Source organism: Pantherophis guttatus, chromosome 1, assembly GCF_059756535.1.
Source record: "Pantherophis guttatus breed Tessera chromosome 1, ASM5975653v1, whole genome shotgun sequence".
Lineage (NCBI taxonomy): Eukaryota > Metazoa > Chordata > Lepidosauria > Squamata > Colubridae > Pantherophis > Pantherophis guttatus.
The window spans coordinates 292,740,874-292,767,159 of NC_142063.1; the positions used below are offsets into that span (position 1 = coordinate 292,740,874).

Below are 26,286 nucleotides of genomic sequence, written 5' to 3' on the forward strand. Positions count from 1 at the left end.
ATGTATGTATGTATGTATGTATGTATGTACATTCTTCCCCTTTTTCTTATATTTGCAACCATGCAACATATCTATTTTTCTTTCATTCATTTATACTCTTTACCACTTGCCTATCTCACGTTTCAAGTCAGTTTTTCACATTATGTTCATCACCAAGGGGAAGTTGTTCATTGTGGGAGAACAGGTGACAACAACCTTCAGTTATTTGTTTAACATCCTGCCTTTATTATTTTTTATAGCAACAACCTTGTGTGAGTTTGGCTAAAAATAAGTGATTCAAAACCACCCAGCCAGTTTTTCATGCCTAAGGCAGAACTAGAACTCATGGTCTCCTGTTTTTTGGACAGCACTTTAAGCACTATACTAAACTGGCTTTTTTAAAACCTCCATTCTGTTTATTTACCCCAAGAAGTGTTGATGGGATGGCTGATGCCATTGCTTAAAAGAGATAGATGGGAGGACAACCAAAGAGCTTGATAAAGTTGGACTTTCTGCCTTGTTGCTGTTTCTGAACATTCCTTCTAAGCAATAGCCAAGTCAGAAATTAATTGACTTACCTCCCTAAGGCAGGTGGAATCACAATGGTGGGCTAGAGTGTTGAGTGGTGTCAAAGTTTGGGTAAACTTTGGGTAAAGTAAACTTTTGGGTAAAAGTGCCCTTTATGTGTTTAACAGATTAACAGAATTGTAAGAGAGCTTGTAGGTCTTCTAGTCCAACCTCCCTCTCAAGCAGGAGATCCTACACCATTTCTGACAAATGGCAGTCCAGTCTCTTCTTGAAAGCTTCCAGTGATGAAGCTCCCACAACTTCTGAAGGCAAGCGGTTGCTTTTATACCTTACTTCTAGGGAAGAAACAGTCCTTAATATATTCTCCAACTGAAGGAAATTCCTTTGTGTAAATTCATTTCTAGTTCCAGCATCCATAATTAGCAATGCATGTTTAACTGCTCCCTATTTCTTGGATTTTATCCCCCTGGATAAAACACGACAAATGAACATTCCTCAACAGGAATGGTTCCTTTCTTATCTCAAAGGACATGGCTTTTGGGCCTTATGGCTACTGACCATTGCCCTCCTAATACATTTATGTATTTTCAAGGTTACGTAGAGAAAACACAGAAGTTCCCAAGAGATAGACCACAATATTAGGACAAGAAATTGTTTCCAAATTGCAAATTCTCCTCCCATGGTGTTATGGTTTACTGTTCTCCAAATCAATATGCTCAGTGACAGAATACACGCTTTGCATAGAAATGACTCCAGATCTCTCTGGTAAGGCTGGAGAAATCTGTGACAGAATGCTGGGGAAAAAAATGAGCCACCTGAATCAACAATACTGGGGAATGTAGATTAATGGGGTAACTCAGTCTATGGCCACTTTTTAGCTCCTTGTGTGAGAAAGGAAAATAACTCTAAGGCAGTGGATAGTGTGGCATCAAGTTGCTTGGTGGATCAGTGTTTGCAGTGTGAGTTTTGTGTCAGCTGACTGGGAATTCACTGGCATTGCTTTGTAGAGAACTGGCTCCATGAATGTATTGTTTAGTTAAACTGGAAGGTTATGTAATGACAGTGATGGTTGCTGAGAAAGTGAAGTGAATAGTAACATCCACAGTTAATCTGTAATGATATAATGAAGGTAAAGATTATGCCTGGCTCAATTCCAAATTCTCAGCGCAAGAGGTGTTGATCATGTTCAGACAACATTTTTTTCCCTTTGATCTGCCAGTATCAGACCAGCCTTTTTTTTCTTTTTTTTTTTAAACTAGCTGCAATGGGAACTTCAGAAAAAGAAAAGAGTCTGAGGGCATCAAAGAAACAAATGCTCCCAAGTGATTAAAAAAAACCAAGGAGGGACTACAAGAAACTTCCAAAGACAGCCCTTTGACCTAGGGAAAATCCAAGCTGATCCATATGGGATTGAAGTTCCAAAACAAGAACCAGTCATCTTTATACAGAAGCTGATTATCAAATGAAATGTCCATTTGGCCGTTTAATTTGTCCGGGAATCTGTGTGTTGGGCAGAAATAAATATGTGTTGAACAGCTTGCACCCAGGGAGTTTAAAGCAAGATTAGGAGTATCAGGCATAATGATTTCCAGCAGGAAAACTAGATTATATCCTGGAAGTAGATGGTGCTTATTGTCAATATTGTCTCCACATGAAAGCTCTACCCCATTAATGTTCAGTGTTAACAACATGACCAGTCAGGATGTAATCTCCTTTCTGCATTGCACCAGGCCTCCCTGTAGAAAGAAACACATAGCCAGTCTCAGAGAATTTGCTCCATTCTCCACAGGGGTACAATCTCAAACTGGGTCTCAAAAGATTGGATGAAAAGACCTTGTGAACAGCATCTGGCTCAGAGGCCATGAGTTCCCCATTTTTGACCTCTAAACAAATATACATCATGCCATTTACATAATATTTGGAAAAGAATAACCATATTTTTCCTTTAAAGATGAGGTAGATTCCTTTCTTGCATAGCTCAAAAAAAGTTCCATTTCCTCATAACATATTTCATTCCATTGAAACTTAAATGTTGAATTCCTTTGGCAAATAGTCCTGAATGACATATTATAACAGGAGGAGGGGAGAGGAGGAGGGGGAGGAGGGAGAGAAGGAGGGGGAGGAGGAGGAGGAGGAAATATCCTTGCTGTTGCTATGTTGTCTGTCCTTAGTTTCCCAGATCCACTTTCAAATGTTTACAAACCAGCCAGTCATATTTCAGGGACTCACCAAGCATCTTGCTAGCGTACCCAGGTGGAAGTGATGGTTGATCATAATGTTCCTTAGCTACATAAAATCTTCCTACAATGAATTTCATAGGATATTTAAGTGTTGTGTGATGAGCTATTTACTTTTATATGCTAACAAAGCTGCCAATCATTTTATAGGATGAGCTCAGGCTACTGATGTTTTGACTTGAAAGCTGAGCAGAGTTTTCCTTGAGTAACTGCCCTGATAGTAACTATCAATGCCTCTTGAGGTACTCATATAAGGACTGGGAACAATCTATTCTAGTGGTATAGATGATCAGTAATGCTGTCATCAATAACAGGTAGATGTTATTGATGTGTCACATTGTCTTCTCCATGCTAAGTAAAGTGCCATTCGTTGCAACAATTCTATGACTATGACTACTCCCCACATACTGGCCATGTTCCCTACCACCTTCAACTATATATCCTAAAGATTGGGATCCAATGGTAAGCCATGCCCCCCAAATCCATTATTTCGTGTCACACTAGATTTCCAATGTGATTTAGTGCAGAAGGATGTTGTTGACTTCATAGAGTAGCTATCACCTTCTTAACAGAAGGTTGTTTGTTTGTTTGTTTGTTTATTTTGTCAAGAACATATTAGGTAATAAGTATAAGCATGGATTGGATATATAAAATAGATACAAATAGAGGAAACATTAGGACAGGGATGGTAGCAGGGGTGGGTTCTAAATTTTTTTTACTACCGGTTCTGTGGGCATGCCTTATTTTGTGGGCATGGCTTGGGGGGGGTAATGTGACTTGGTGGGCGTGGCCAACTTTTTTTTTTTTTTTTTTTGCTTTTAAAAACATTTTTTCTTCAACCTTAAGAGGTTGCAGAAAAAAATGCTTTTAGAAGACTCTGACGATCAGGCAACTCAGCTGGGATTGCCAGAGGCTTTTAAAAGCTTTTTTTTTCCTACAGCCTCTTTGGCCTTAAGCTTGTATCTATTGTGTGCTCGTGTATTGTTGTGGTTGAAGCTGAAGTAGTCATTCACAGGTAGGACATTGTATCAGATAATTTTATGAGCTACGCTTAGGTCATACCGAAGGTGGTGTAGTTCTAAGTTTTCTAAGCCAAGAATTTCAAGTGGTGGCATAAGGTATTTTGTTACGAGCAGAGGAGTGGAGGACTCTTCTTGTGAAATATTTCTGGACACGTTCAATTATATTAATGTCCGATATGCAGTGTGGGTTCCAGACAGATGGGTGAGAATTGGATCTTCCCCTATTCAAAGCAGCCATTATTTTTTAAAGACAACCTAATTCACTCTAATTCACTGCAAACATAGCTCAGGTCATTTAAATTCTGATTTTAGAAATTTGCCTCATTAAATAAAAATGCAGTTAGTTGACTGGCTGAAACTTTGGAACTTTATAAATCGTGTGTTCCAGCAATCCTTTGAGCCATGGATTGCTTGCCTTGCATCTAGCAGCTGATACTCTCTGTTTTGCTGCTTCATGGTTTTTCCCCCGAAAATAATGAGCAACTTATTTTGCAACATCAGATATATAAATTTTGCCTTGTAGATAGAAAGTCTGCTTTATGGATTAGATACTGTAATTACTAGTGCCTTTAAAATGAAATAATTTGAAAGGAACCAAAGTTTTGCTCACTGTTGGGCCTAATGGTAGGGTTTAAAACAATATAATGAGGAATTTTTATTTGCCTAGGATAGAATTTGCAATAAAAGCTCACGAAGTCCAACAAAAAAGAGATTCAGGATTTGTGTTCCTCCGGCACCATCTTGACTGCTTGGCTGCATAAACACATACGTTGTTCAATGACTGTGGAGAAATAATGACTTTCCATTTAAACTGTGGAGCATTCTGCTTAATAATAAATACTCTGCTGACATTGTTAAATGATAGCTTGGTTCTAATAAACCCCATGTTGATCTGTGTGTTGGTTAAAGTGGGTGATTCATCTTCCAGGGCTGCTAAAACTATAGCAAGGATTATAAAGATGACATGAATTAGGCATCTAAAAAGCAGCTTCCCTCCTGCTAGGCTGCCTATTTTGAAAACCATCCGAAAATATTGGCCATTTATTTAGTCACTGCTTCCCATTATTAGCTAACTCCACCGCTCATCGGGGAAGGAATTTTGCGATGTGCTGTTTATTGAAGCCACACAGTGAAGGCTCTGCCTTACTATCCTTTTCTCTCTTCTGTTTAAGTTGAACCAGCTACAATACTGTCTTCTTCCCGGTGGCTTGTGTATCAACTGTTCTGCTTCATTACATCTGGATGGTCTCTTACCTCTGCGAGCAGCAAATGAAGGTTGCTAGAAAGATGGACAGTCTCCAACAGTTTGTAATAGTTGGATTCACACCTCCTAATTCTTGGTGCGGCCAAAAGACATAAAAAATAAATAAATCCCACGGTAGCCAGTGCCACCTCTCAGGTTGATCTGACTATGAAGAGCTGCTATGAAGAAGTCATATGCAGCAAAATTGGTGAAAAATGACTGCTGAACTGACATCTCGTAAAGAGAAATGCATTAATCTATTGAGTGTGCTTATTTACACATGAACTTCTGAATTCAAGGGTGTAGATGGTTTCATATGTTGTGACCAGGGGTGGGTTCTACTTACCTTTACTACCGGTTCACAACAGGGCCACGCGTGCACGCTTGCTTCGCTTGCACGCATGCTCTCTTCTGCGCATGCGCAGAAGCGTTCTGATGATATCGGGGTCGGTGGATGGAGCCTCCCACCAGTTTTACTACCGGTTCTATAGAACTGGTGCAAACCGGGGGCAACCCACCACTGGTTGTGACTTACAGTATGAATATCTAACACTGTTTCTGAATTATGTATTGAATATGCATTTTTCAATGAATGCTTATCCTTTTTTTTAATTTTTAGCAAAAAAATTCCCCTAAACTAGTAACCATAGACTGCCCTGATTTCCTTTTCTAGTTAGTTGAGCACAATACTTGTGGATGTTAGCAAAAATTACTTTCTCAAAGTAGAATACATTTTGCTAGTTACACAGAAGTCTCAAAAAGCTTTCATTTTATTCACACACTTCTAGGGTTGCTAAAGCTGAAGAAAACTCAATTTCCTTCTTTCTTTGTAAATGACTGTTGAAAGAGGAAATCTAATTATCTTAAAATCTAATTATAGTTCCAGCTACCTGCAACAAGGGGGTGGGGAATGGCTCCATCAAATTGATTACAGAAGCCGCGTTCAGCATCCTGCTCATTAAAATTCACTGTCCAAGGAATTCACCACCACATTAGTAACTTTCTTTTAAGGAACGCTCCATTTTTCTCTACGTTTTGCATTATCAGAGGCAGGAGACAATCTGATGCCCCCCAATATTTGAAGCATCAATCATTAGCTCAAAAGAGCATGATCAACAGCCTGTGTAATTCAAAAACTAGTTTCCAGTCCTGATATGAGTGCAGCAAGATGCACTGAGATGATGTTACTCAAGGAAACCGCTACTCAGGTTTCAAGTCAAAACATTAATACCCTGAGTTCATCCTATAAAATGATTGGCAGTATCTTTAGGATATAAAAGTAAATAGCTCATTGCACAACACTTAAGTGCCTCATGAAATTCATTGTTGGACAATTTTATGTGGCTATTAATATGAGATCATTAAAAAGATTACATTAATTTGTAAGTGATAGCTTTACAAATGCATATTGCCACAAAAACTAGAAATAATCCTTTTGTGCAGTATACTGTATCTCTATTATGTATTCCTAAGTATCAATTTCTTAGTGCTTGGTGACCTGGCATGGTTATCTAAATCATAATATAATTCTGAGCTTTCTTGCAGAATTTGTATTGACTGAATTCACACATTGTGCTAAGTCATAATGAGATTTCTAAGGTGATGGCTCTGATGTTGGGTGAATTCCTGCAATTAGACCAAGCTATTGGGTGAGCCTATCTTGGCACTGCTGGTTGCATGTTCTGAGTTAGCCTGAGAGCAATGTTTTATTTTTGTTTTAAATTTTCATTGTTTTTCATTGATTGTAAAGACATCACAAGTCAAATGAATGGGCAAACAAAGAAACATAGGCATTGTATCACACAGAATAACCCAGTCATTATGAGTTATCCCACAAGCAATATCAAAAACAAACCATGGATAAATACAGTCATATCTCAGTACACAATTGCTTTAAAACTCATCAAATTGGGTGCTTGATGCATTTTGATATGAAAATTTTGTCTCAGTACTCGTCATTTGTTTGGTACTCAACGTGCAAGCTAGAATCTCTGAGTGTCAGCTGCCTTGTGACTCACAATTCTTTCTTGCTGAAACAAAGGGTCACTTATTAAATCACATGGTTTCTTTGATATTCATCATTTTTAATACCATTGTACCTCCTGGAACCAATTAACAAGTATCAAGGTACCACTGTACATGTATCAGCTCAGTTGTGGCTTTTCCATGCCTATGGAATTCCCTTTATCCTTGAGATCTGGCAGGCTCCTTCTGGTTTAACATTTTGGAAAGCTATGACAATCTGGCTTTTCTTCTGGGATAGTATAAGATGAAGCTGGAGTTGGAAGAGAGTGTTATGGGTCGTATCAAGGGAGTTCGCTTTTGATGCTAGGTTTTTCTGTTTTTATTATTTTATTATTATTTGTATGATATTTATATTATGGTTATGATCCGCCCCCAATTCTGGTTTTAAGATTGGTGGCCATAGAAGTATTTTAAATAAATAAATAATCAACAACAGAGTGCTGGGTCACATGAACCTCTTGTTTGATTTGTCATGCCTTGATTCTGCATTTGACACTTGAATTTAATTGCATTAGGTAAAGCAATGTCTTTTTACAGTTACAATAAGCTTAACATAAGTCTGCCTTTGATGACAATGGTTGTGTTCACATGTACACTGAACTATATAGTGCCAAACTCTTAACATGTTGGTAGTTTATAGTGCAGCATATCTTGCAATATGTTCCAGTATTGAAAAGCCTAATTAATACAGTAGATGGCAACATTCTTGCCAGCCCTTAGCTAATTTTGGAAACCTAATCAGAATTGACCTAGTTAGTACTAGGCTGAGAAACCAGGAGAAAATCCTGGCTAGACTGACAAATTTGGAAAAACATTCTGGGGAAAAAAAAAGCAGTAAGAAATCATTTCTATTTTGTTGCCAAAATATCTGCATAGATATCCATACAAGTCAACAGTATTGAAATCTCAATACAGTATTGAAATCTCGAAACTTTTTTTGATCATAAACCTTTATCATAAAGTTTAGCAAGGGTATGTTGGGGGTGAAATGCTCCCGGTTCGGACTGGATCACCCGATCCAGTAGCGATGGTGGTGGGTGGTTCAGAGAACCGGTAGCAAAAATCCTTGCCCTCGAAGAGGTTGTAGAAAAAATGTTTTTAAACGAAAAAAAAGCCTCTGCCGATCAGGCAACTCAGCTGGGATCGTCAGAGGCTTTTAAAACACCACTGGGGTATGTCATTTATTTATTTTATTTTATTTCAAATTTATATACCGCACCTTCTCCCAAGGGACTCAGGGCGGTAAAACATACAATACAAACATTAAGAACAATTAAAAGAATATATATTAATTTGGCCCCAGTTTAAAATGACAAACCAATTTAAAAAAATATGAAAATAGTCATGAAAATAGCTTTATAATAACAATTCTGCAGGATTACTGAAGACTATATCTCACTACTTCTGTACCAAGATCAATTGTGTTTCTGTGGGCAGCTCCAAATGATCATCTCTCTGAATAAACCATGGCTAAGATCTAGCTAAGGGACACAGTGGCTCAGTGGCTAAGAAGCTGAGCTTGTCGATCGAAAGGTTGGCAATTCAGCGGTTCGAATCCCTAGTGCCGTGTAACGGGGTGAGGTCCTGTTACTTGTCCCAGATTCTGCCAACCTAGCAGTTCGAAAGCATGTAAAAAATGCAAGTAGAAAAATAGGGACCACCTTTGGTGGGAAGATAACAGCATTCCGTGCACCTTTGGCATTTAGTCATGCCAGCCACATGACCATGGAGATGTCTTTGGACAGTGCTGGCTCTTCAGTTTGAAATGGAGATGAGCACACCCCCCCCCTTAGAGTTGGGAACGACTAGCACATATTACCTTTACCTTTACCTAGGATCTAGCTACAGTTATAGCACATGCAGACAAGTTTTTGAAATTGCTTTAAGGTTCCAGATCCTTTCCTGATTGATGCAGTGAACCTATCTGTTCCATTAAGGAATAATAGTAAATATTATAAATATTGAAATATTAAAGTATACTGTACCTAAATACTGAACTGGAACAAATAAACTTGGCAAGTTTCACCACTGTCTCATGGATGAATAGAGATCAGATCGTCTGTAAGAATTTCCTCTATTGTGTCACTTGTTATTCATGGTTGGGTAGAAATAGTTTCAAAGGTGATACCAGGTGTATCTTCTTGCATTGAATGTACTTTATATAAACAAAATCGGATTTTCCTTTGAACAACTCTTGTAGAAAAAAATCAATTTCGGGTTACAATGGCTTTGATTTTTCAAGCTAAAGATCCATTGCAAATGTGTTAAGTGGTGAGGCTATAAGGTCACCGCATAAATGGAAAGTGTAAAGATGCATTTAAATCAACGTGTAGCTTTGAATCTATGTAATGAACACCCATGAAAGTTGCTGGCTTTTAAGTTTCTCAAATGGATCTCATCCTGCAAGGTTTATTTAACCTTATGGCAGTAAATATGATGGGGCAACACACACACACACACACACACACACACACACACACACACACACACACACACATGTTTATGTATATTTACACAAGCTATTTTTGTTTCAGCCAAGTTTAATTTCTGATGATATCTTGGACCAGGCTTAACCCCTGTTTAGCTTTTGAGTCCAGAAAAGATCACTGAGGTGCTGTCACTTGCTGATTACTATTTGTCCCAGTGTTTTGAGAACTATCTGTTCTGGGGACAGAGTTTTTCATTTTCGTCGTGAATTCTTCAGGATAAAACAAAGTACTTGAACTGACTTCTGCAAACATACAAATTAATCAATCAATTCCCTTTCTCTAACTCTGCATTTAAACATGCCACTTTTCTGATGATGAGTCATAAAATCCGATGATCTCATTTTCATTTTTCCCAGACTCTTAACTCAAGTAACTGAGTTTTCCCACACAGATCGGGATGAGTTCTTGATTAGATTCATATCCCACTTTTATTTGGGACTTGGTATACCATACTTGGCACCCTATCCTCCAACTTCCATCTCCACCTTCTCACCCTGTGCAAGTTAGTTGCACAGATACTGGCTCAGTCACTGAATGAGCTTCGGTGGCTGAATATGGATATAAATTCCAATCTTTCTAGATCTATTCCAATGCATTAACCATGGTAGTGGCTGCCCATATTTGGCTCAGCTGTTGTATAGAATGTTTTTCAGGAATTTTCCATATCTGCTGACATCTTCCAACTAGTCACCTTTTGGTGACTACATCCTATGTGAAATAGCATATGTAGGCTGGCACTTCCATAATGTGCCTAGAGTCATTTTTAGCAAGTCTCTTTCTCTATGTCTCTCTTTCAGGTTCTCTTGCTATACAAGAATTGTCCTAAAGAATTAAAAAAACAAAGTAGCAGCCACCCAATTAGCTTGCCTTGAGCACCTTAGACACAAAGATACATAAAATACTATTTTTTTAAAAAAGCAAACACAAGTGTAAATTGTCTTGTGCTTTCAGTATGGAGAAGAATGTAAACTGAAATAATTAAATAAAAATCTATTTCTGTTCTGAAAGCAATATTGACTTAAATTGCAGACAAGACTGATGGAAATTCTTTTTTTTTTTTTTTTGTGGAGAGACAAATTGCATTATGATGTATGATGCTATGTATAGTTTTGCCAATAATACATTTTTTTTTCTGCCTCATGTAATCTTTTGCTCCTTAATTCCACGCACATTTACCTGCAGCTAAAATGCATTATGTTTCAGGCCAATATCATTAAAATAATTTATCTACCAATCTCATTATAAAGACAGCATACGTTCCTATCTTTGTTTTAAAGTTTTGAGATGGCTTGAACAATACTGAAACTCATTTCAGAAACACATTCCAGGTACAAATGCCACAACTAATATGACTATTTATTAATCACATTGTTTTCATGAACTGCGAACAAAGGAACTTAACATAGCATGGTTATCTTTGTGAGCTAAAATTGTTACTTTCAAATAATCAGTCTTCAAATATTCTATGCACAGATATTTTTACTTCTGATGATTGGAAAATTTTGTATGTTAACAATAGAAAAGCTCACTTAACACATTGAACTAAGTTAAGCTAAACTTGGTTTTGACTTAGTGTTTGTTAACCCAGCTGTTGTTCTTTGTAAACGATGTACAGTTTACCGTACACAGTGTGAACCTAGACAATGGTAGTTTATTCAGTAAATCATGCAAAAGAAATGTCTGTGTTATATAAACTGTGTGAACTGAGACTATAACAAGTTGTTGTTATGGCAGCAGGAAATTTTGGAAGCTTTTATTACCAATACATCTGAAATACACAATATTGAACTAAATTAAAGCTGCTCTAAATTGAGATTAAGTCTCATTTTAGATTTTCCTGAGAAACATATATTGGGTTTTGATTTATTATGCACCATCTAATTCTTTTTTTTACTTCTAGCAATTATCTTAGATAGATTTTCTTCATGGTACTCTATCCCCAACCTGGTCTTTCAATAGTAGACTCATTAGTACTGTAACTATTGTCTTCTTTTTCTCTTTCCTTCCATTTTTTTCTGGCATTACAGTCTTTTCAAAAGAGTTGGGTCTTTGCCTAATGTGTCCAAAGTAGAATAATTTGAATCTGGTCATTGTGCCTTGAGTAAGAACCTTGTGTCGATTTGTTCAATGATCCATTTTTTTCTTTGTTTACTTTCTTGGCTGTAAGACTCTCAGGAGTCTTCACTAACATCAAACTTCAAAAGCATCAATACTTTAATAATTCTTCAAAGTCCAACTTTCACTTCTAAATATAGTATAATAATAATATAATAACAACAGAGAATGCCACGGATTGTGCAACTCTGATCTTTGAAGGTATAACACATAATGGCAGTTGAATATCTTTTCAAAGACCTTTATGACTGCTCTATCAAGTGCTAATTTGTGGCACATTTTTATTGCTTGTTCTTTTACTGTTGATGCAACCTCTCCTAAAGGCAGAAGCTATCCACTGTATCAATACTGTATCTTCATTGTCAATTCTAAGCCATTTTATACCTGTTATTAGTTTGCTCTTCTCCATATTTAATTTGAGCCCCTTTTTCTCTTTCCTTCTTGACTTTTATTACTAGACCTTGCAGATTCTTTGCATTTTTGACTGTCAGAGTAAGGTTATCAGCATAGCTCCTCTTCCGGTTTTAAAATCATGCTCACCTTCTTTCAATCCAGCTCCCCTTAATGTATATTTAGCATATCGGTTGAACAAATTCAGATAATCCTTGGGTTACAATGGCAATTGGGACTGGTGTCACTAAGTGATGTGGTCATAAACCATGATGTCATGTGCATAAATTGTTTAGTGATGTCTTGCAGTTCATAAGCTATTCCACAGCCAGCACCTGGTCATGTCTTCATGCTATATTTGAGCTTCCCCACCTCCTTTAAGCAATTTGATATCTATACACACTCCCTCTAGTTCTCCATGTATACAGGCTTTGTTTTGATTATCTGAAGGCAGTTTTAGCTATGAAGAAATCAATTTATCAGGTATGACCACTGCTGAACTAAGTTAGCCTAGTCTCACTGACCCATGATTTAATAATATAATTCATTGCTTGGATTACTGCAGGTAATCCAGAGATTGCTGTTAGTATAGAAAGAAGCTCTCCAATTAAGTGAAGTGGATGAATCAGACCATATATATGAATCCAGGAAACACAGCATTGGTTTCCCGAATGCTTCCATCTCCAATTTCAGATTGTGAAATTAATCTATAGAGGCCTAAAGGTTCAGGATCACAAATTTAAATAATTGCCTCCCCCAATACTATCCAATTTAAAATCAGCTGAGGAAGTCTATTGCTGTTCCACTGGTAGATTTGGCTCCCAGGAGTGGAACTTTCTCTTTTATGGCACCCACTTAAGAATTTCTCTCCTGAGGGATGCTTGATTGCTCTGTTCCACACATTGATTTCCTTCAGAAAATGATTAAAAATATTAATGGGATAACTGCTTCTCCAAAAACAGAAGCCTTTGAAAGTTTTACATTCTTATTTTGTTTTAATTATTTTTAACGAGTTTTGTTTTTAAGATAGCTGTGCAGAGCTTTGGATGGGATTCCAAAATGTTGCTCAAAGAATGTAGGAGCATGAATTTGGAATTTGTTGGCAACTCTTGAAAACAGCTGTGCAATTTCAGGAAAAGACACCGCTGCTTTCAGGACTTGTAGACACATTCCTACCTCCGTGCTCCTTGAAAATACTTTTTGGGAATCAAGCCTGTTCAACTGCACGAGCTTAGCTTTTATTATTTTTTGCCCTCACTTGAATGGTTTTATTGTGGTAGTTTTATTTAAGATTTTCCTCCATCGTTTCTGTCTCTTTTTGGAGGATAAAGAGTATAGAATCAAACAAGCAAACAAGTAAATAAGAGACCATAACCTTTAAATAGCAAAATATTAATTTTATGATATGAAAATTTTCCTTATTCCAAGGTTTTTAAACCATGAAAGTCACATTACAATTACAAACAGCAGGTGGTTTTAGATTCATCTGAGATCCCAGAGATAGAATAACGAAAAGTGTTAATCCGCCTTCTCAAATAGAGGCATGAATCATTCACAACACACACAGGCAGAATGTTTCTGTGCAGATTAGAAGGGATTGTGACAGCACCAGCATTACCTTTTGCAGGCTTCCTCTGCCCAGTATTTCAGTGCCCCTAATTGCAAGACAGGATTAGCTTCAACATATATAGAGGGCACCAGGTTGATATTTTAGAAGCAATCTTTGTGCTTTGGAAATATGCACAATAAGCATATAGGTGGAGGAATCGTTATTATTTGCAGAATTAAATGGCATGTGCTGGAGAGAGCACTAGTTTAAACAATGTTTCCTTTATACTTAAAACAGTTAACATTCACCTATTGACCTAGGAATGTGGAGAGGATTTCCTATGGTCCTTAAAAATAGAAAAAAATAGAATAGAATTTTTTATTGGCCAAATGTGATTGGACACACAAAAAATTTGTCTTGGTGCATACGCTCTCAGTGTGCATAAAAGAAAAGATGAATCAACACATTGCAAGAAATGTTACTGTTCTTGTTACAATATCCTGGTTTCTTGTAAGCCTTTAATCAGGTGGCAGATGGGAAAATCGCAACTAACTCAACACTTCCCCCTTCCTTTTCTTTCCTATTTTCCCATCCTGCTTTTTAACAGAGAAATGCAGCTTTTATTTTCTTTTTGCAGGCATGGAACCAATTTTTTGTAATGCCACAAAATATGAAATCATTCACTAAGACTCCTAGGTCAGTGTCAGCTAGTGTGAGAATTCTGCTTTGTTTCATTAAGACCCAGGTTTGAATCAATTTGGGGTTCGGCTAAATTTTATGTACTTCCTACTACAAATCCATATTCATATCTGGGCCACTCTTGATTTCAGCGGCATCACTGATTTCTGCATTGGTACAATTCATTTCCCCTCTTATGCTTCTATTATCTTCTGATCTATCCAGTGATTTTGCTAAAATTGCTCTTATTTAACAATCTCCTCCCCCCATCAACCCAGAGACAACGTTGTCAGCAAAAAAATAACAAAAGTGTCTCTGCAATTAATGTGATCTTGTCTTCTTCAAGCTCAAGTGTTCAGTCTTAACAGGGTAGATGAAGAGGGTGAATTCAACAAGAAAACAACAAGATATAACTAATACCAGAAATTGACAAGTTGGAATTTAGAGGTTGATCACCATGTGATTTCCACCCCCCACAGGCCATCTGAGAAAATGGGAGGAAGGTACATGCTACTCTCCATCTACCTTCCACTTGGTAGTCTCCTGGTCCTTCTTCATATCAGTTCTGGGGAAGTGACAGGATGTAGGGCCAGTTATGTGCTGAACTCATTCTACTGAGTTAGAATGGAGAGTCGTGTCCCCCCTCCCTCTCCAGGGGACATTTGTGATTTCTGGACCAGGTCCTTATATATTTCCATTTCTGAAAGAAACTTTGCATTGAAGTTAGGATAAATATTTCCTCTTTTTCCTTCATATGCACATAATCCGAGTTGAAGAAAAATTCAAGATTTCACTGTCTTCTTCCGTTTCCCTCCCCTCTCTCACACACATTAATTTTAATCACACTACAAACAATCTCTATTGCACAAAAACAGGGTTCACATTCAAATTCTCATGTGCAATATAGCGTATTTCAAACTTATTTCAGAGATGTGCTTAGTTATACCAATTCAAAGTGCAAGATTTGTTGGCCTTTTCTAATCTTCCCCACCATGACCATTCATGTGCTTTTACAAGATTTAGCTTCTCTTTTCTCCATCTTTCTTCCATTAGAATCACCTTGCTCACTTATTATTTTCCAAGGATTTTCAATAACCTTCATAACAAAGACAATTAAATATTGCACTTATCAATTTCAGAAAGTTTCTTTCTCAAAAACAAGGTCATATTTTGCTTCAGCTAACAGATGAATGTTACTGAAAGATATTTCTAGATTAAATTGTGGTGTTCTTAACAGTTCACACATATCACCCCCAACCTGGGATAGTTACTACTCTGGTCTTAAAGCCAGCACTTGTGAGCCTTTCTTTAACCTCAGCACAACTGCATATTCTTTTTCTTTGACCTGCCCCACAGAAAAGCAAGCCCATACCAATCCCTAAACTGGACAACAGCCTTGCCAGTTTCTGACAAAGGTCCTTCCAGAAGAGCTTGATGGTGAATTGATAGATGAGGTCAGGACATCACCATTTCCCATCGCTGACTCATTGCCGTGCTTTCACAGGGGTTAATGACCACTTCTCTCATGCTCTCACTGCTATCTCCCACCATTTCTGTGTCCAGGCAATAGCGGGTAGCCATATGCTCAATGTGAGAACCAACTTTATTCCAGCGCTATTAAAGGAAAAATGGGAAATTAAGATTAATCTTATCCTATTCTTATATTTAAGAAGCTCTTCTCATTAAAATATCAAAGCTACTGCAATGATCAGGACAGTATTTTTCTGCAGGCAGGCAAAGACTGCTATCTCTCATTATGGCAGGATGGTGGGGAATGGAAGGATATCAGAGCTGAAGAAGCTTCTCGGATGAGAAACAAAACGTCTTCAAAAGAAAAAACAAGGAAGTCCAGTTGCCTCCTGAAAAAGCACCATGACCTGGATGGCTGAGAATCTCTACAGACTTTCAAGAAAAATGTATCCTGCTGACTGATACCTCTCCAATCCATAGGGGTTACCTGGGGATCAGTCTGATCATTGGACCAAATTGAATTCCTAACTCATGCTTTATGATATATATAATAACTGTTGAATTGTATCTTGAGTTGCATCAATACAGTAAACAAAGAAGAGAACAATTATTTAAGAGAAGCAAATGGAAATTCAGTACCCAAACTTCAGAAATTTTGCGAAGTGCTGACAGCAATGCTGATTATAATATTTTGTTGTTGTTCAGTCACTTCTTTGTGATCCAATAGATAATAGTTCACTAGGATTTCTATTAGTGACTGTTTGAATTGTTCTAAGCTCATGCTGGTTATATCAGTAACAATATCTAACTATTTTATCTTCTGTCAGCCTCTTTTTAAGAATCTGTAAAAGCCAAAGTATTAACAAAATATGTGGAAAATATATTCTCATTGCCCAACATTTAAAGAAAGCTGCTTCAAAACCTGTCAACTGTTATCCGCACGGATACCAACATGATAAGGATGAAGCAATGGATAGGGATGAAGCAATAAAGAGTGTCACATATTTGGGGATAAATGTTTCATGTGCGCAATCATTCATTGGCAAATGATACATCATGATGAATCCCATCTGGTTTAGCCTAACTTTGCACCAATTTTTGGAAAAACAATCATAGTTAGCTATTGGACTATTGCCACAACTTTGCTTATAATTGATATAATTCTGCTTTCTACTATTGCCTCTTAAATTTTAAATCAAGCCCAATGTGTGATATGACTGTTAATAGCATGAGGCATCAACATTTGGCACCTACCGGTAGACAATATGATGTGACTAATTTCCAGACCTTTGACATTTTTAACTGTTCTATCCCAAACAAAACTAAGTAATTTTTTACATTTCCAAATGATTTTCAATGGTATTAATGATCATGTGTTGTTGTTGTTTTTTCCCCACAGACATTACTACTGTTAGCATGTGGCATGGTCCTTCTGGATTAGAATAGCAGATAAACTCTGGTAAATCAATAAAAAGAAATGAACTAAAGAAAGGGGGGAAAACCCCTTACATCAATACTAATACACTAATACACTGGACGAGAGTTCAACAACCCTGATTTTGGTCTCACCTGTTTGCCATCCCCTTCTTTGCAAGGCAAAAGCATCACCTGGGAACCTGGAAAGAGGGTATGTATGGACAAGCATAACTGTTGAAAGTGGATTTGCTGGTTATATGTATATGTCCATTCCTGAAACAAAGAAGAATGCATTAAACTGATAGTCTTACTTCTCAACATATTTCTTTAACTAAATTAATTATATCTTGCATTTTCTCTCCTATTCAGTGTTAATTTCTTTCCAACTACTGATTTCTCACTTTTGAATAAATCATTAAAAGCATAGGTTTTTTCCCCCCAACAAATTCATTTCTTTGAGTCTATTAATACTCCAGTAGGTTTCATCAAGTCAGGACTTTGGTGGGAGGATACAAAATTTACTGATTATTCACCATTAGCCCTTAACATGGCTACAATGTCTGACTCTCTCAACACAGGACTGGAAAGGATCCGGCCAGGTATCAAAAATTTTATTTATTAAATGTATATGCTCCCATCTCACCTGGAGGTGACTCTAGATGGTTTACAACCAAGTAAAAGTAACAAGACAAAACATTAAAACATTAAATATTAATATTTAAAAATACCATCCTTCCCCTCATCCCTTCTCTCACTTCTGCCAGGAGGACATTAACAGCAGCTACCGTCCCCCCAAATGAAAATAATTTAAGAAGGAATGGAAATGGTTATAATTTTTGGGAGTTGAATTTAAAATGTCTGACTGAAAAGTAACTTGTTCCCTGAAAGCAATATGAATACAGGTAGTCATCAACTTCCAACAATTCTTTTAATGATCATTCAAAGTTACAACGGCACTGAAAAAATGATTTATGACCATGTTTAACACTTATGACCTTTGCAGCATCCCCATGATCATGTGATCAAAATTCAGATGCTTGGCAACTGGTTCTACTTATGACCATTGCTGTGTCCCAAGGTCATTTGGTCACTTTTTGCAACCTTTTGATAAGGAAAATCCATGCAGAAGCCATGTTCAGTTAACAGCCATGTTACTAACTTAACAATTGCAGTGATTCACTTAACAACTGTGGCAAGAAAGGGTGTAAAATGTGGCAAAACTCATTTAACAAATGACTCACTTAACAACAAAAAGTTTGTGATCGTAACTCGAGGGCTACCTGTATAAATCTCTAGGAACACAGCAGTCTTCTAAGTTTATACTAAAATCCCTCAATGTCAGTCTCTGACCCAGTTAGCCAGTTAAAATTTAAAATCTACACACTGTAGATGTTGTACTGGGAACCACTACAGTTATTTTACTCCCAAATATTATATCACAGTATTATATATGATATATCATAGTTACTATGATTGAACCTTGCTGGGTAATTAGTGTGGATCAGTATTAAGAGTTTTTCTTAATATGCTTTTTTCTTTTTTTCTTTTTTTATAGTCACCCCATTAATGTATTTTATCTCTATCCATCATCTCTTAACCTTTTGAAAGTTCCACCATTTGTTGACTTTTTGGTCTCCTTTTTATTTTTCTCTCTTGGAATTTTATAACTCTTTCTAACTTTTTATACCCTCTGAATATTCCCTTTAACTTGCCCATGTCTCCTTCTGCTGCATCATTTGAGCAGCCATCCATAGACTTTTCTTTTTTTTAAAGAAAAAATTTTAAGAGATTTTTTAAATCTATTCTACTGTAATTCTCTTAAAGAATTATCTATTTGATTCCCACTTATTCATTCTTTCTCTTCATTATCTTTCTCTTCTTGCATCTTATTTTGATTTGTCTCCTCCACTGCTTCTTCTGGTTTCTCATCTATTTTCTGAATATTATGTTCATCTTTCCCCCCATTTGTTGAGGATCTTCTACATTCACTTCTTTATCTTTAGACAGTCTCCTTGTATCCTTATTGTTCTTTATTGTTTCATGCAAACTTTTGACCATCAATAATGTTTCTGCATACACCTCTATTATCCCCTGCTGAGACATTTTGTAATAATTTCATTAAAAAAATTACTCAGTATACCTCTATGATTCCAATGTCCCAATATTTAAAAACTCCAGCAAAGCCAATTATTAATAACATTTAACCAATCCCATAATTGTGCCTCCAAATCCCCTAAATTTATAATCTTAAAGTTCTTTAGTAATTTACAGTCTTGTTAATTAGTTATTTGTCTTCCCAATTGTCCAAATTTTAAAATCTTATTTAGCTTTCCTTCTTTTCTTTTTTCTATCACCTTTCTTCTTTTGCCTCGTAGGATGTTCTGTCAAATAACATTAATAATCCAAATCCAAATTAATCCACCAAGTTTCCTCAAATCTTTCAAATCCACCATCCAATAAACAGTTCCAATGGAATATGATTATTTGCAATTTAGTTTGTGCTAAAGATCTTCAAAGAAACTCACTAGATATTTCCAAACATCCAAATCGCCTTCTAGAATAGAATCAAGGTCAAGCCGCCTTCCAGGTGTTGTTTACTTTCTCTTCCTTTATGTGTATTAAACAATTATCACTTTCACTGAAATTTATCATGTTGTAGTGCTCTTCGTCTTCCAGTAGATGGCTCTCTTGCTCCAAATCCCCACATTAAACAGTGTACCAAAAAACAGCTGATTGTCAGATAAATCCAGGGCATTTAAAAATAAAAATAAGAAAGGCAGTTTCTTCCAGTTTCTTTCAAATTGCTTTAGCTTTTTTTCAGGCTTTCTAAAGTTTAAAGCTTTTTCTTCGCCTCTTAATTTTTAGCTTTTAGCCTTCTCTGTGTGTCTAGTTGCCGCTTTCTCAATGCGTGGAGATTATTTTTAAAGCTCTTTTACTTGAGTTAGGTCTTTAAAATAAAAGTTGGAAGTTATCCCACCCAGTTTCAATGCTCTGTCCACTAACTGCTCCAGCACAGATCTTATGGTCCCAGCTGTCACAGCTTGTGATTTGCCAAAATGGCCATCATCCCTGCTGTCATTCAGGAGAGCTTTCTTCAAGAAAATTGTGAATTCCTTGACAACGACGAAGCATCTCTCCTTTCTTCACCAGCCCTTGAAGGCGGCTTTGACCCCGTAGGGTCTCCCGACAGCAGTTGCTGACTGGATTTTGCAAAGCTTGGCGGAGCTCTGCTATTTTCCAGCCGTTCTTGCCATGACATTAACCGGAAGTCAACCAGAAGAAGAAAGTAGAAAACACAAATAGGGAAAATAGTAGTATATATACAGACAGATAATAGAATTTATAAAATTAATAAAAAGGTTAGAAGGTGGAAGTTTAGGATTAGGTAAACTAATTGTATTATTATTATTAACAGTGTGTAAAAAATATATTGAAAATTAAAATACTTAAGGATTGGAAATTGTGGGGACTTTGAAATATAATCCCAGGACTGATCAAATTTTGTTAAGAATTGGCCTTATTAGTATTTTTAGATATTTGGGGTATTAGAATTATGGTGGAACAATGAGTAATGTTTATAATATTAAATATTAGTGATTCAGTAGAGGATAACAAATATATGGTATAAAGAAATATTATTGATGCTTAAATGAATTTATGAAAAAAGTGGTAAAGAATCATAAAGAGAGAATGGTATTGTTGAAGTTGGAAGATTAGGATGATATATATTTAATTGTACTATTATTGTTAGAGTTGTGTAAAAAAGACATTGACCCAATCAATACACTGTCCACAAAATATGTGTTAAAGAAAAACTATAAATAAAACATTAAAAAGGGAGTTTTTCTTAATATGGTACAGAAAACAGAAACAAAGCCTTGTAATTTGCTTTTTTCACATAAAACAGTTTACAAAATCTTATTCTACTATCTTTCTAAAAGTTTACAATTATTTTACTTCTATTCTTATTTAATCCATATGTTCCTATGTCTCTCTCCTATTTCTAGGTTCCTATTCCTATTCCTACCTATTTAACTAATAGGTATTTCTTCTTTAAATCTTTCCTTTTCCCCCTCAGAACTTCAACTCTAGTAGCCAATCTCAGTCTATTTGCATATGAAAACTCTTTTTCATTCATTTATAGACTTGCCAGTGGGCTTTTCTCTCCGCTTCCGCTCTCCTAGTTCTCTATTTCTGGAGCTGGTTTGTTAGAGAACTCTGCACCTGAGTTGCTACACACAGTGTAGGTTTGCAGGCTTGCTGGGGTTTGCAGATACTTGTTTGGGCTCTTTTCCTCCCCCATCTGTCAGCTTTACCAGTTGGTCTTGAAGATCCAAAAATTGAAGTTTTCTCCTCAGTTTTCTCTGAAGACTGCTCTGACATGTTGGCCTTTGGGTAGGAGTTTTTCTTTTCTATGTTTCTCCTGGAGTCTTTTCATCCAGGACATGCTTGTTTTCAGGTCACAGATCTTTTCTGGGCATTCGTCACACCACCTTTACTACCAATTTATTGAAATATTTCTCTCTGTTATCCCTGACAGGATAGAAAACCTGCACATATACCCAGTACTACAGGCATTCTCACTAATGGTGCTTTATCTTGTGGCCCTTTTTGCTAGATTAGTTGGCCTTCTGTTCCTGATTTACAGTGATAATTGCTATCTTTGACTATGCCTGGCCAGATCACTTTAGGAACGTAAATAATGTCTGATCCCTGCCTATATGTCTTCACCAAGGATTCTCATGAGCTACGTATTTGGAGAAATTCTTCTGTATACTTTTGAGATACCACTATTTGTTCATATTTTTCTTTAGGTTTTTTTGTTCGTGTTTTTCTTTAGTTCATGTTTTTCTTTAGTTTAGTAGTATATAAATATCAGGTTAGTTAAATATCTAACCTGACATTTATATACTACTAAAACTTTTTTTTTGTAACCTTCAATTAGGTGAAACAGCACATGTCAGGGCATTGAATCAACAGATCTCAAATGGGCTAATTCAAAGAAAGCATCTAAAATCCAAAATCCATTATTCCTGCAGATTGAAATTGGCACAGTTGTGGCTGGTACTACAGCAACGGGGTGCCACAGTCAGCTGTAGTCATGTGATTGTCATTTCCAATGTTCCCTGCCATCTTTCTACAAGGAAAGTCAATAGGGGAAAGCCATATAATTTCTCTCCTTGGTTACTTCATTCTTTCTTTTTCCCCACAGTGGAAACATTTTCAGGTCCATTTTTCTTAAAGCCTTTCTTTAGTCCATTTACCCCTTCAAGTAACCCCTACTCTTCAAGCCAAATCACTTGCTCCTTTCTCAGGATGGTGTTCTTGTACCCAAAAATGTACATTGGGGGTATCACCTGGAGGAATTGCTCCAGGACTACCTCATCTAGAATTTCCTCCTTGGTTCATTCACCAGGTCATTTTCTTCCAAGATCAGCTAAGAAACCCACTTAATCCTTCCTGAGAATTTTAAGGATATTCACAAAACCTTTGCTGGTATTTTAAACTGTAAACTTCATACCGATACAAAATAATTTCTTTTCCTGTTTTGTGGTCTGTTATTTCCCATGCTAGGAAACTGGTATAAACCCTAAGTGCTTTTTTTCAGTTAGACAAGGTGCTAATCCAGCTATGCATTCTTCCTCTGGCTATTTACAAGCCACAATATCTCCCTCAAACATAACAAAAGATGATTCTAATATATTTCTGAGTTTTGGAAAGATATCTCATAAGATCCGTCCTTTGCTATCTCAGAAACTGGATTTGGAGTTCTCCACTGGGGATTCAATTCCTTTAAGAAGTTCTATAAGTTCCTTCAACTCTTCTCTTCAACTCTTTTCCAATCTGTCTTTCTCTAAGCAGTCTCTTTGCTCCGTTTCCCTCTGTAAACTATTTTTCTCCTCTTTTCTGAGAGCTTTCCTTTGCCCTTCCTCTTATCTTTTAGCCATCAGTTGTCTCTCCTCTTGTTGCCACAGCATATGCCTCCTCATAATACTTATTAGGGCTTCAGTCTGGTTTACTTCCAGGGTTGGCCCTCCTTCCACGAATTCCAGTTCATCCTCTTTCTCTATTTCAAGCTGCCTTATCTAAATTGTTGAATGAGTCATATGCTGAGATACTCCTACTTGCCTCTGGATCTCAAACACTTTGTCTCCCAGTCTTTTTTCCTCCTACAACAAGATCACCCTTTCCTTTTTCCTTGCAAGCCTTTTATTCTTTATGTTTGGATACCGAACCATATCCTATCATTGCCACATTTGTTGGGGGGGGAGGGGTTTCTTCATGTGGTACAGAAAAAAAGACTGTACTTGTTTTTCTCCACACAAAATGACTTCATTGTACAAAATTAAACTAATATGTAAACTGTTATCATAAATTTACAACTATTCTGTTTCTATTCTTGTTTAATCTATACATGTATGGCAATGTATGAATGACCCTGGGGAAAGAGAGGACAAGGGATGTCTAGAAAACAATAAGATAAAAATGGCATGAGCCCGCAGTCACTCTCTCTTAACAGTCACAGAAAGAAATTAGGAAAGACCTGCCCTAATGGATCAAATAGTTAAAAGTAGAGGCGAGAACTCTGTGCCTTCAGACTTTCACGTTTCACGATAATGTAGCCTTACAATAAAGTAGAATTAATTCATCTTGTCATATTTCCTGTCTGGCTTACCTAGGAGGGCTGACAATACATTCCTACCTCTATGTTTCTTTTCCTGTGTTAACACTATGTTTCTTTATCTTAGCTATTTCTTCTTTAAACCTTCCCTTTTCCCCCAGGTCTTCGGCTCTTGTAGCCAATCTCAGTCATTTGCATATGAAAACTCCTTTTCATTCCTTTATAAACTCTCTCCCCACCTCACTCCCCCAGTTCTCAGAGTCCTGTTTCTGGAGCTCTGTTTATAGAGCTCTGAATCTGGGTTTGTGGGATTGTTTGGGCTTGCAGACTCTTGTTCAGGCATTTTTCCTCCCCCATCTTGCAGCGGGTCTTGAAGGTCCAAAAACTGAAATCTTCTCTTGGTCTCTGAAGACGGCTGTTGAGATGCTTGCCTTTGGGTCACTGTTCTCTGGGCTTAATTCTTTTCCTTGACACATCCATCCTTGACACACTTGTTTTCAGTTCCCTTTTATAGAACAAACTCTCCAATTAGGGAAAGGGTGGAGCTATTTTAACCTTCCTTCTGAGGTGGCCCCAAAACTCTGGTTCCTAGGTGTGAATTCGGTCTTCCATAGACAGCCCTTATCTTTCACCCTAAATTACTCTGCTAGATTAATACGAGCTAGAGATATAGAGATTCATCAGCAAAGATACTGAGTCAACTAAGATAATCATTTTGTGCTTTTAGGCAATCCAAACTGAGTCTAGAATAAATGTGCATGTTGTGATACTAAGAGAATGTACTGCAGAGCTAATCCCCTTTTATATCTTGACAGTGCTACTGAAATGATTTGCAAATAATGAAATGCTGCAAGTTCAGGCACCTACACAACAGCTTCTTCTTGTGTGCAATCAATTCAGAAAAAGATTTCCTCATCTCTCATATATGCAACCATTTTTAAGCCCCAGAATAGGTTGTGGAAACTGATAGTTGAAATTTTGAAAGGGATTTATGTCTTCTTTCTGGATGAATGACTAGGGGTAATAAAGAGGTTTCTAACTGGTATCTGTTAAGAGTACAGTGTTAGGAGCAAAACAAGGGTAAAACAAGGACATGGCGGATAAAGTCACTTTCCCCCCCACCCCCATCCTGCCCCCCTTAGCAAGTAACATCCCTTAAGAAGTGATTTCCATATTTCTACCTAGGGTCACCATCTGGTTCACATCTGATTAAATGGCAAGGAAGAGAAAAGGGTGTGATGCCAGACAAAAACAGACATGCTAAGAAGAGCCAAAGATGATACTTCACATTCATTTCTAGGATTCATTTTGATGCTGAGGAGCAATGACAGATGTCACCTTGAATGATGTTAGAGCTTTGAAAAATAGTCCCAAGCCTCTGACAGTGTTAATGTAGCTGAATTTTCTGTAGAGAAAATAGTTAGCATGCAAAGTCCCTTTTTGGAGCATGAACCTTCTCACACCTCCTCCTCTTCCTCTATTTTTTCCACACTCTATTTCAGCACTTTTTTTTTCTTTTCTTTTTTTAACTAGAAGCAAGCTTGCCTTCTGACAGGGAGAAATGCCACTGCAACTACACCATGTTCCTCTGCAAATATTCTTTCCACCAGATATACAAAAGGAGTTTTCAAAGGTCCCTTAACACATCTGGTGATGCAGTAAGAGAAGCAGCATTGTCAGGATATTTCTTCGCGGTGAAGACACATTCATTTAAACAAAGAATAGAAAAAGGTTAGAGGCCAAGACAATCTCTCTGCATTGGCATAGGGCAAGTTAAAAAGCCAAGCAAAAATGCTCTTCTGCTAACCGAGATGCATTCAATACCCTAAGATGCCCTTTCATTATCTGGATTATACAATGGCTGGAAAAGAAGTATTCAATTTGTATTTCAACTATTGCTCCCAAAGAAACATTATGCTTCTTAATTGGTAGCCATTCATTTAGATCATGGAGGACAAGCAATGGTTACTGATGGCTTCCAATTTGGCCCACTGTGTAAGATACCTTCATTGTCCTGGAAATGTTGCCTGTACAACAGTGTGCGTTCCTGGCAATCCACCATTCAGCTATGGGGAGTGGGGAAAGATTGGGGAATTTTAGATAGAAATAAAGCAATGGATGCGTTTAAGTGATTCTGCTTTTTCTATTTTGATTCATTCAATGGGACCTACTGAAAATCCTTAGCTGCACTATGTCCTATGATTCCACCACAAACTTAATATTGATCTTCATAGACCTTTTGTAGGCATTCAAAGGGCCCCCCATCAAGCTAATCATTGCAAACATTTTTGCCTGCTGTTATCTCTACATTTTTCTTGGAAACTGCACAGCCAGAAGTTCGCTGTTTGGAGGGATGAGAATGAGTGCAGTTTTCTTGCAAAGGTACAGCCATGTGGGGGACAACATTTCCTGCATTCCTTGCCATATAATCTTCCTAGCACTTTCAAATGCTGAGTGGTGGAATTGGTGGAGTGCAACTCTTTTGGGGCAGGCAATGTAAGGCAATGACCCCTTCTCTTAGGC

At 37.2% G+C, this 26,286-nt stretch overlaps 1 protein-coding gene and 1 long non-coding RNA gene across 2 annotated transcripts in view; one reads left to right on the forward strand and one right to left on the reverse strand.

Annotated features, from left to right (window-relative positions):
• Positions 1-26,286, forward strand: part of LOC117671785 (uncharacterized) — a 29,636-nt gene that overhangs the window by 1,398 nt on the left and 1,952 nt on the right. The window contains exon 2 of the long non-coding RNA XR_015731492.1: positions 17,125-17,352. This is a non-coding gene — a long non-coding RNA (uncharacterized LOC117671785). The remainder of the gene's footprint in view (positions 1-17,124; positions 17,353-26,286) is intronic.
• GALNT14 (polypeptide N-acetylgalactosaminyltransferase 14) overlaps positions 13,411-26,286 on the reverse strand; it is a 329,955-nt gene continuing 317,079 nt past the window's right edge. Inside the window, exons 14-15 of the mRNA XM_034427962.2 lie at positions 17,295-17,414; positions 13,411-15,869 (exon numbers count right to left, since the gene is read on the reverse strand). Of these exons, the coding sequence (XP_034283853.2) occupies positions 15,711-15,869; positions 17,295-17,414 (279 nt within the window). The 3' untranslated portion in view covers positions 13,411-15,710. The remainder of the gene's footprint in view (positions 15,870-17,294; positions 17,415-26,286) is intronic.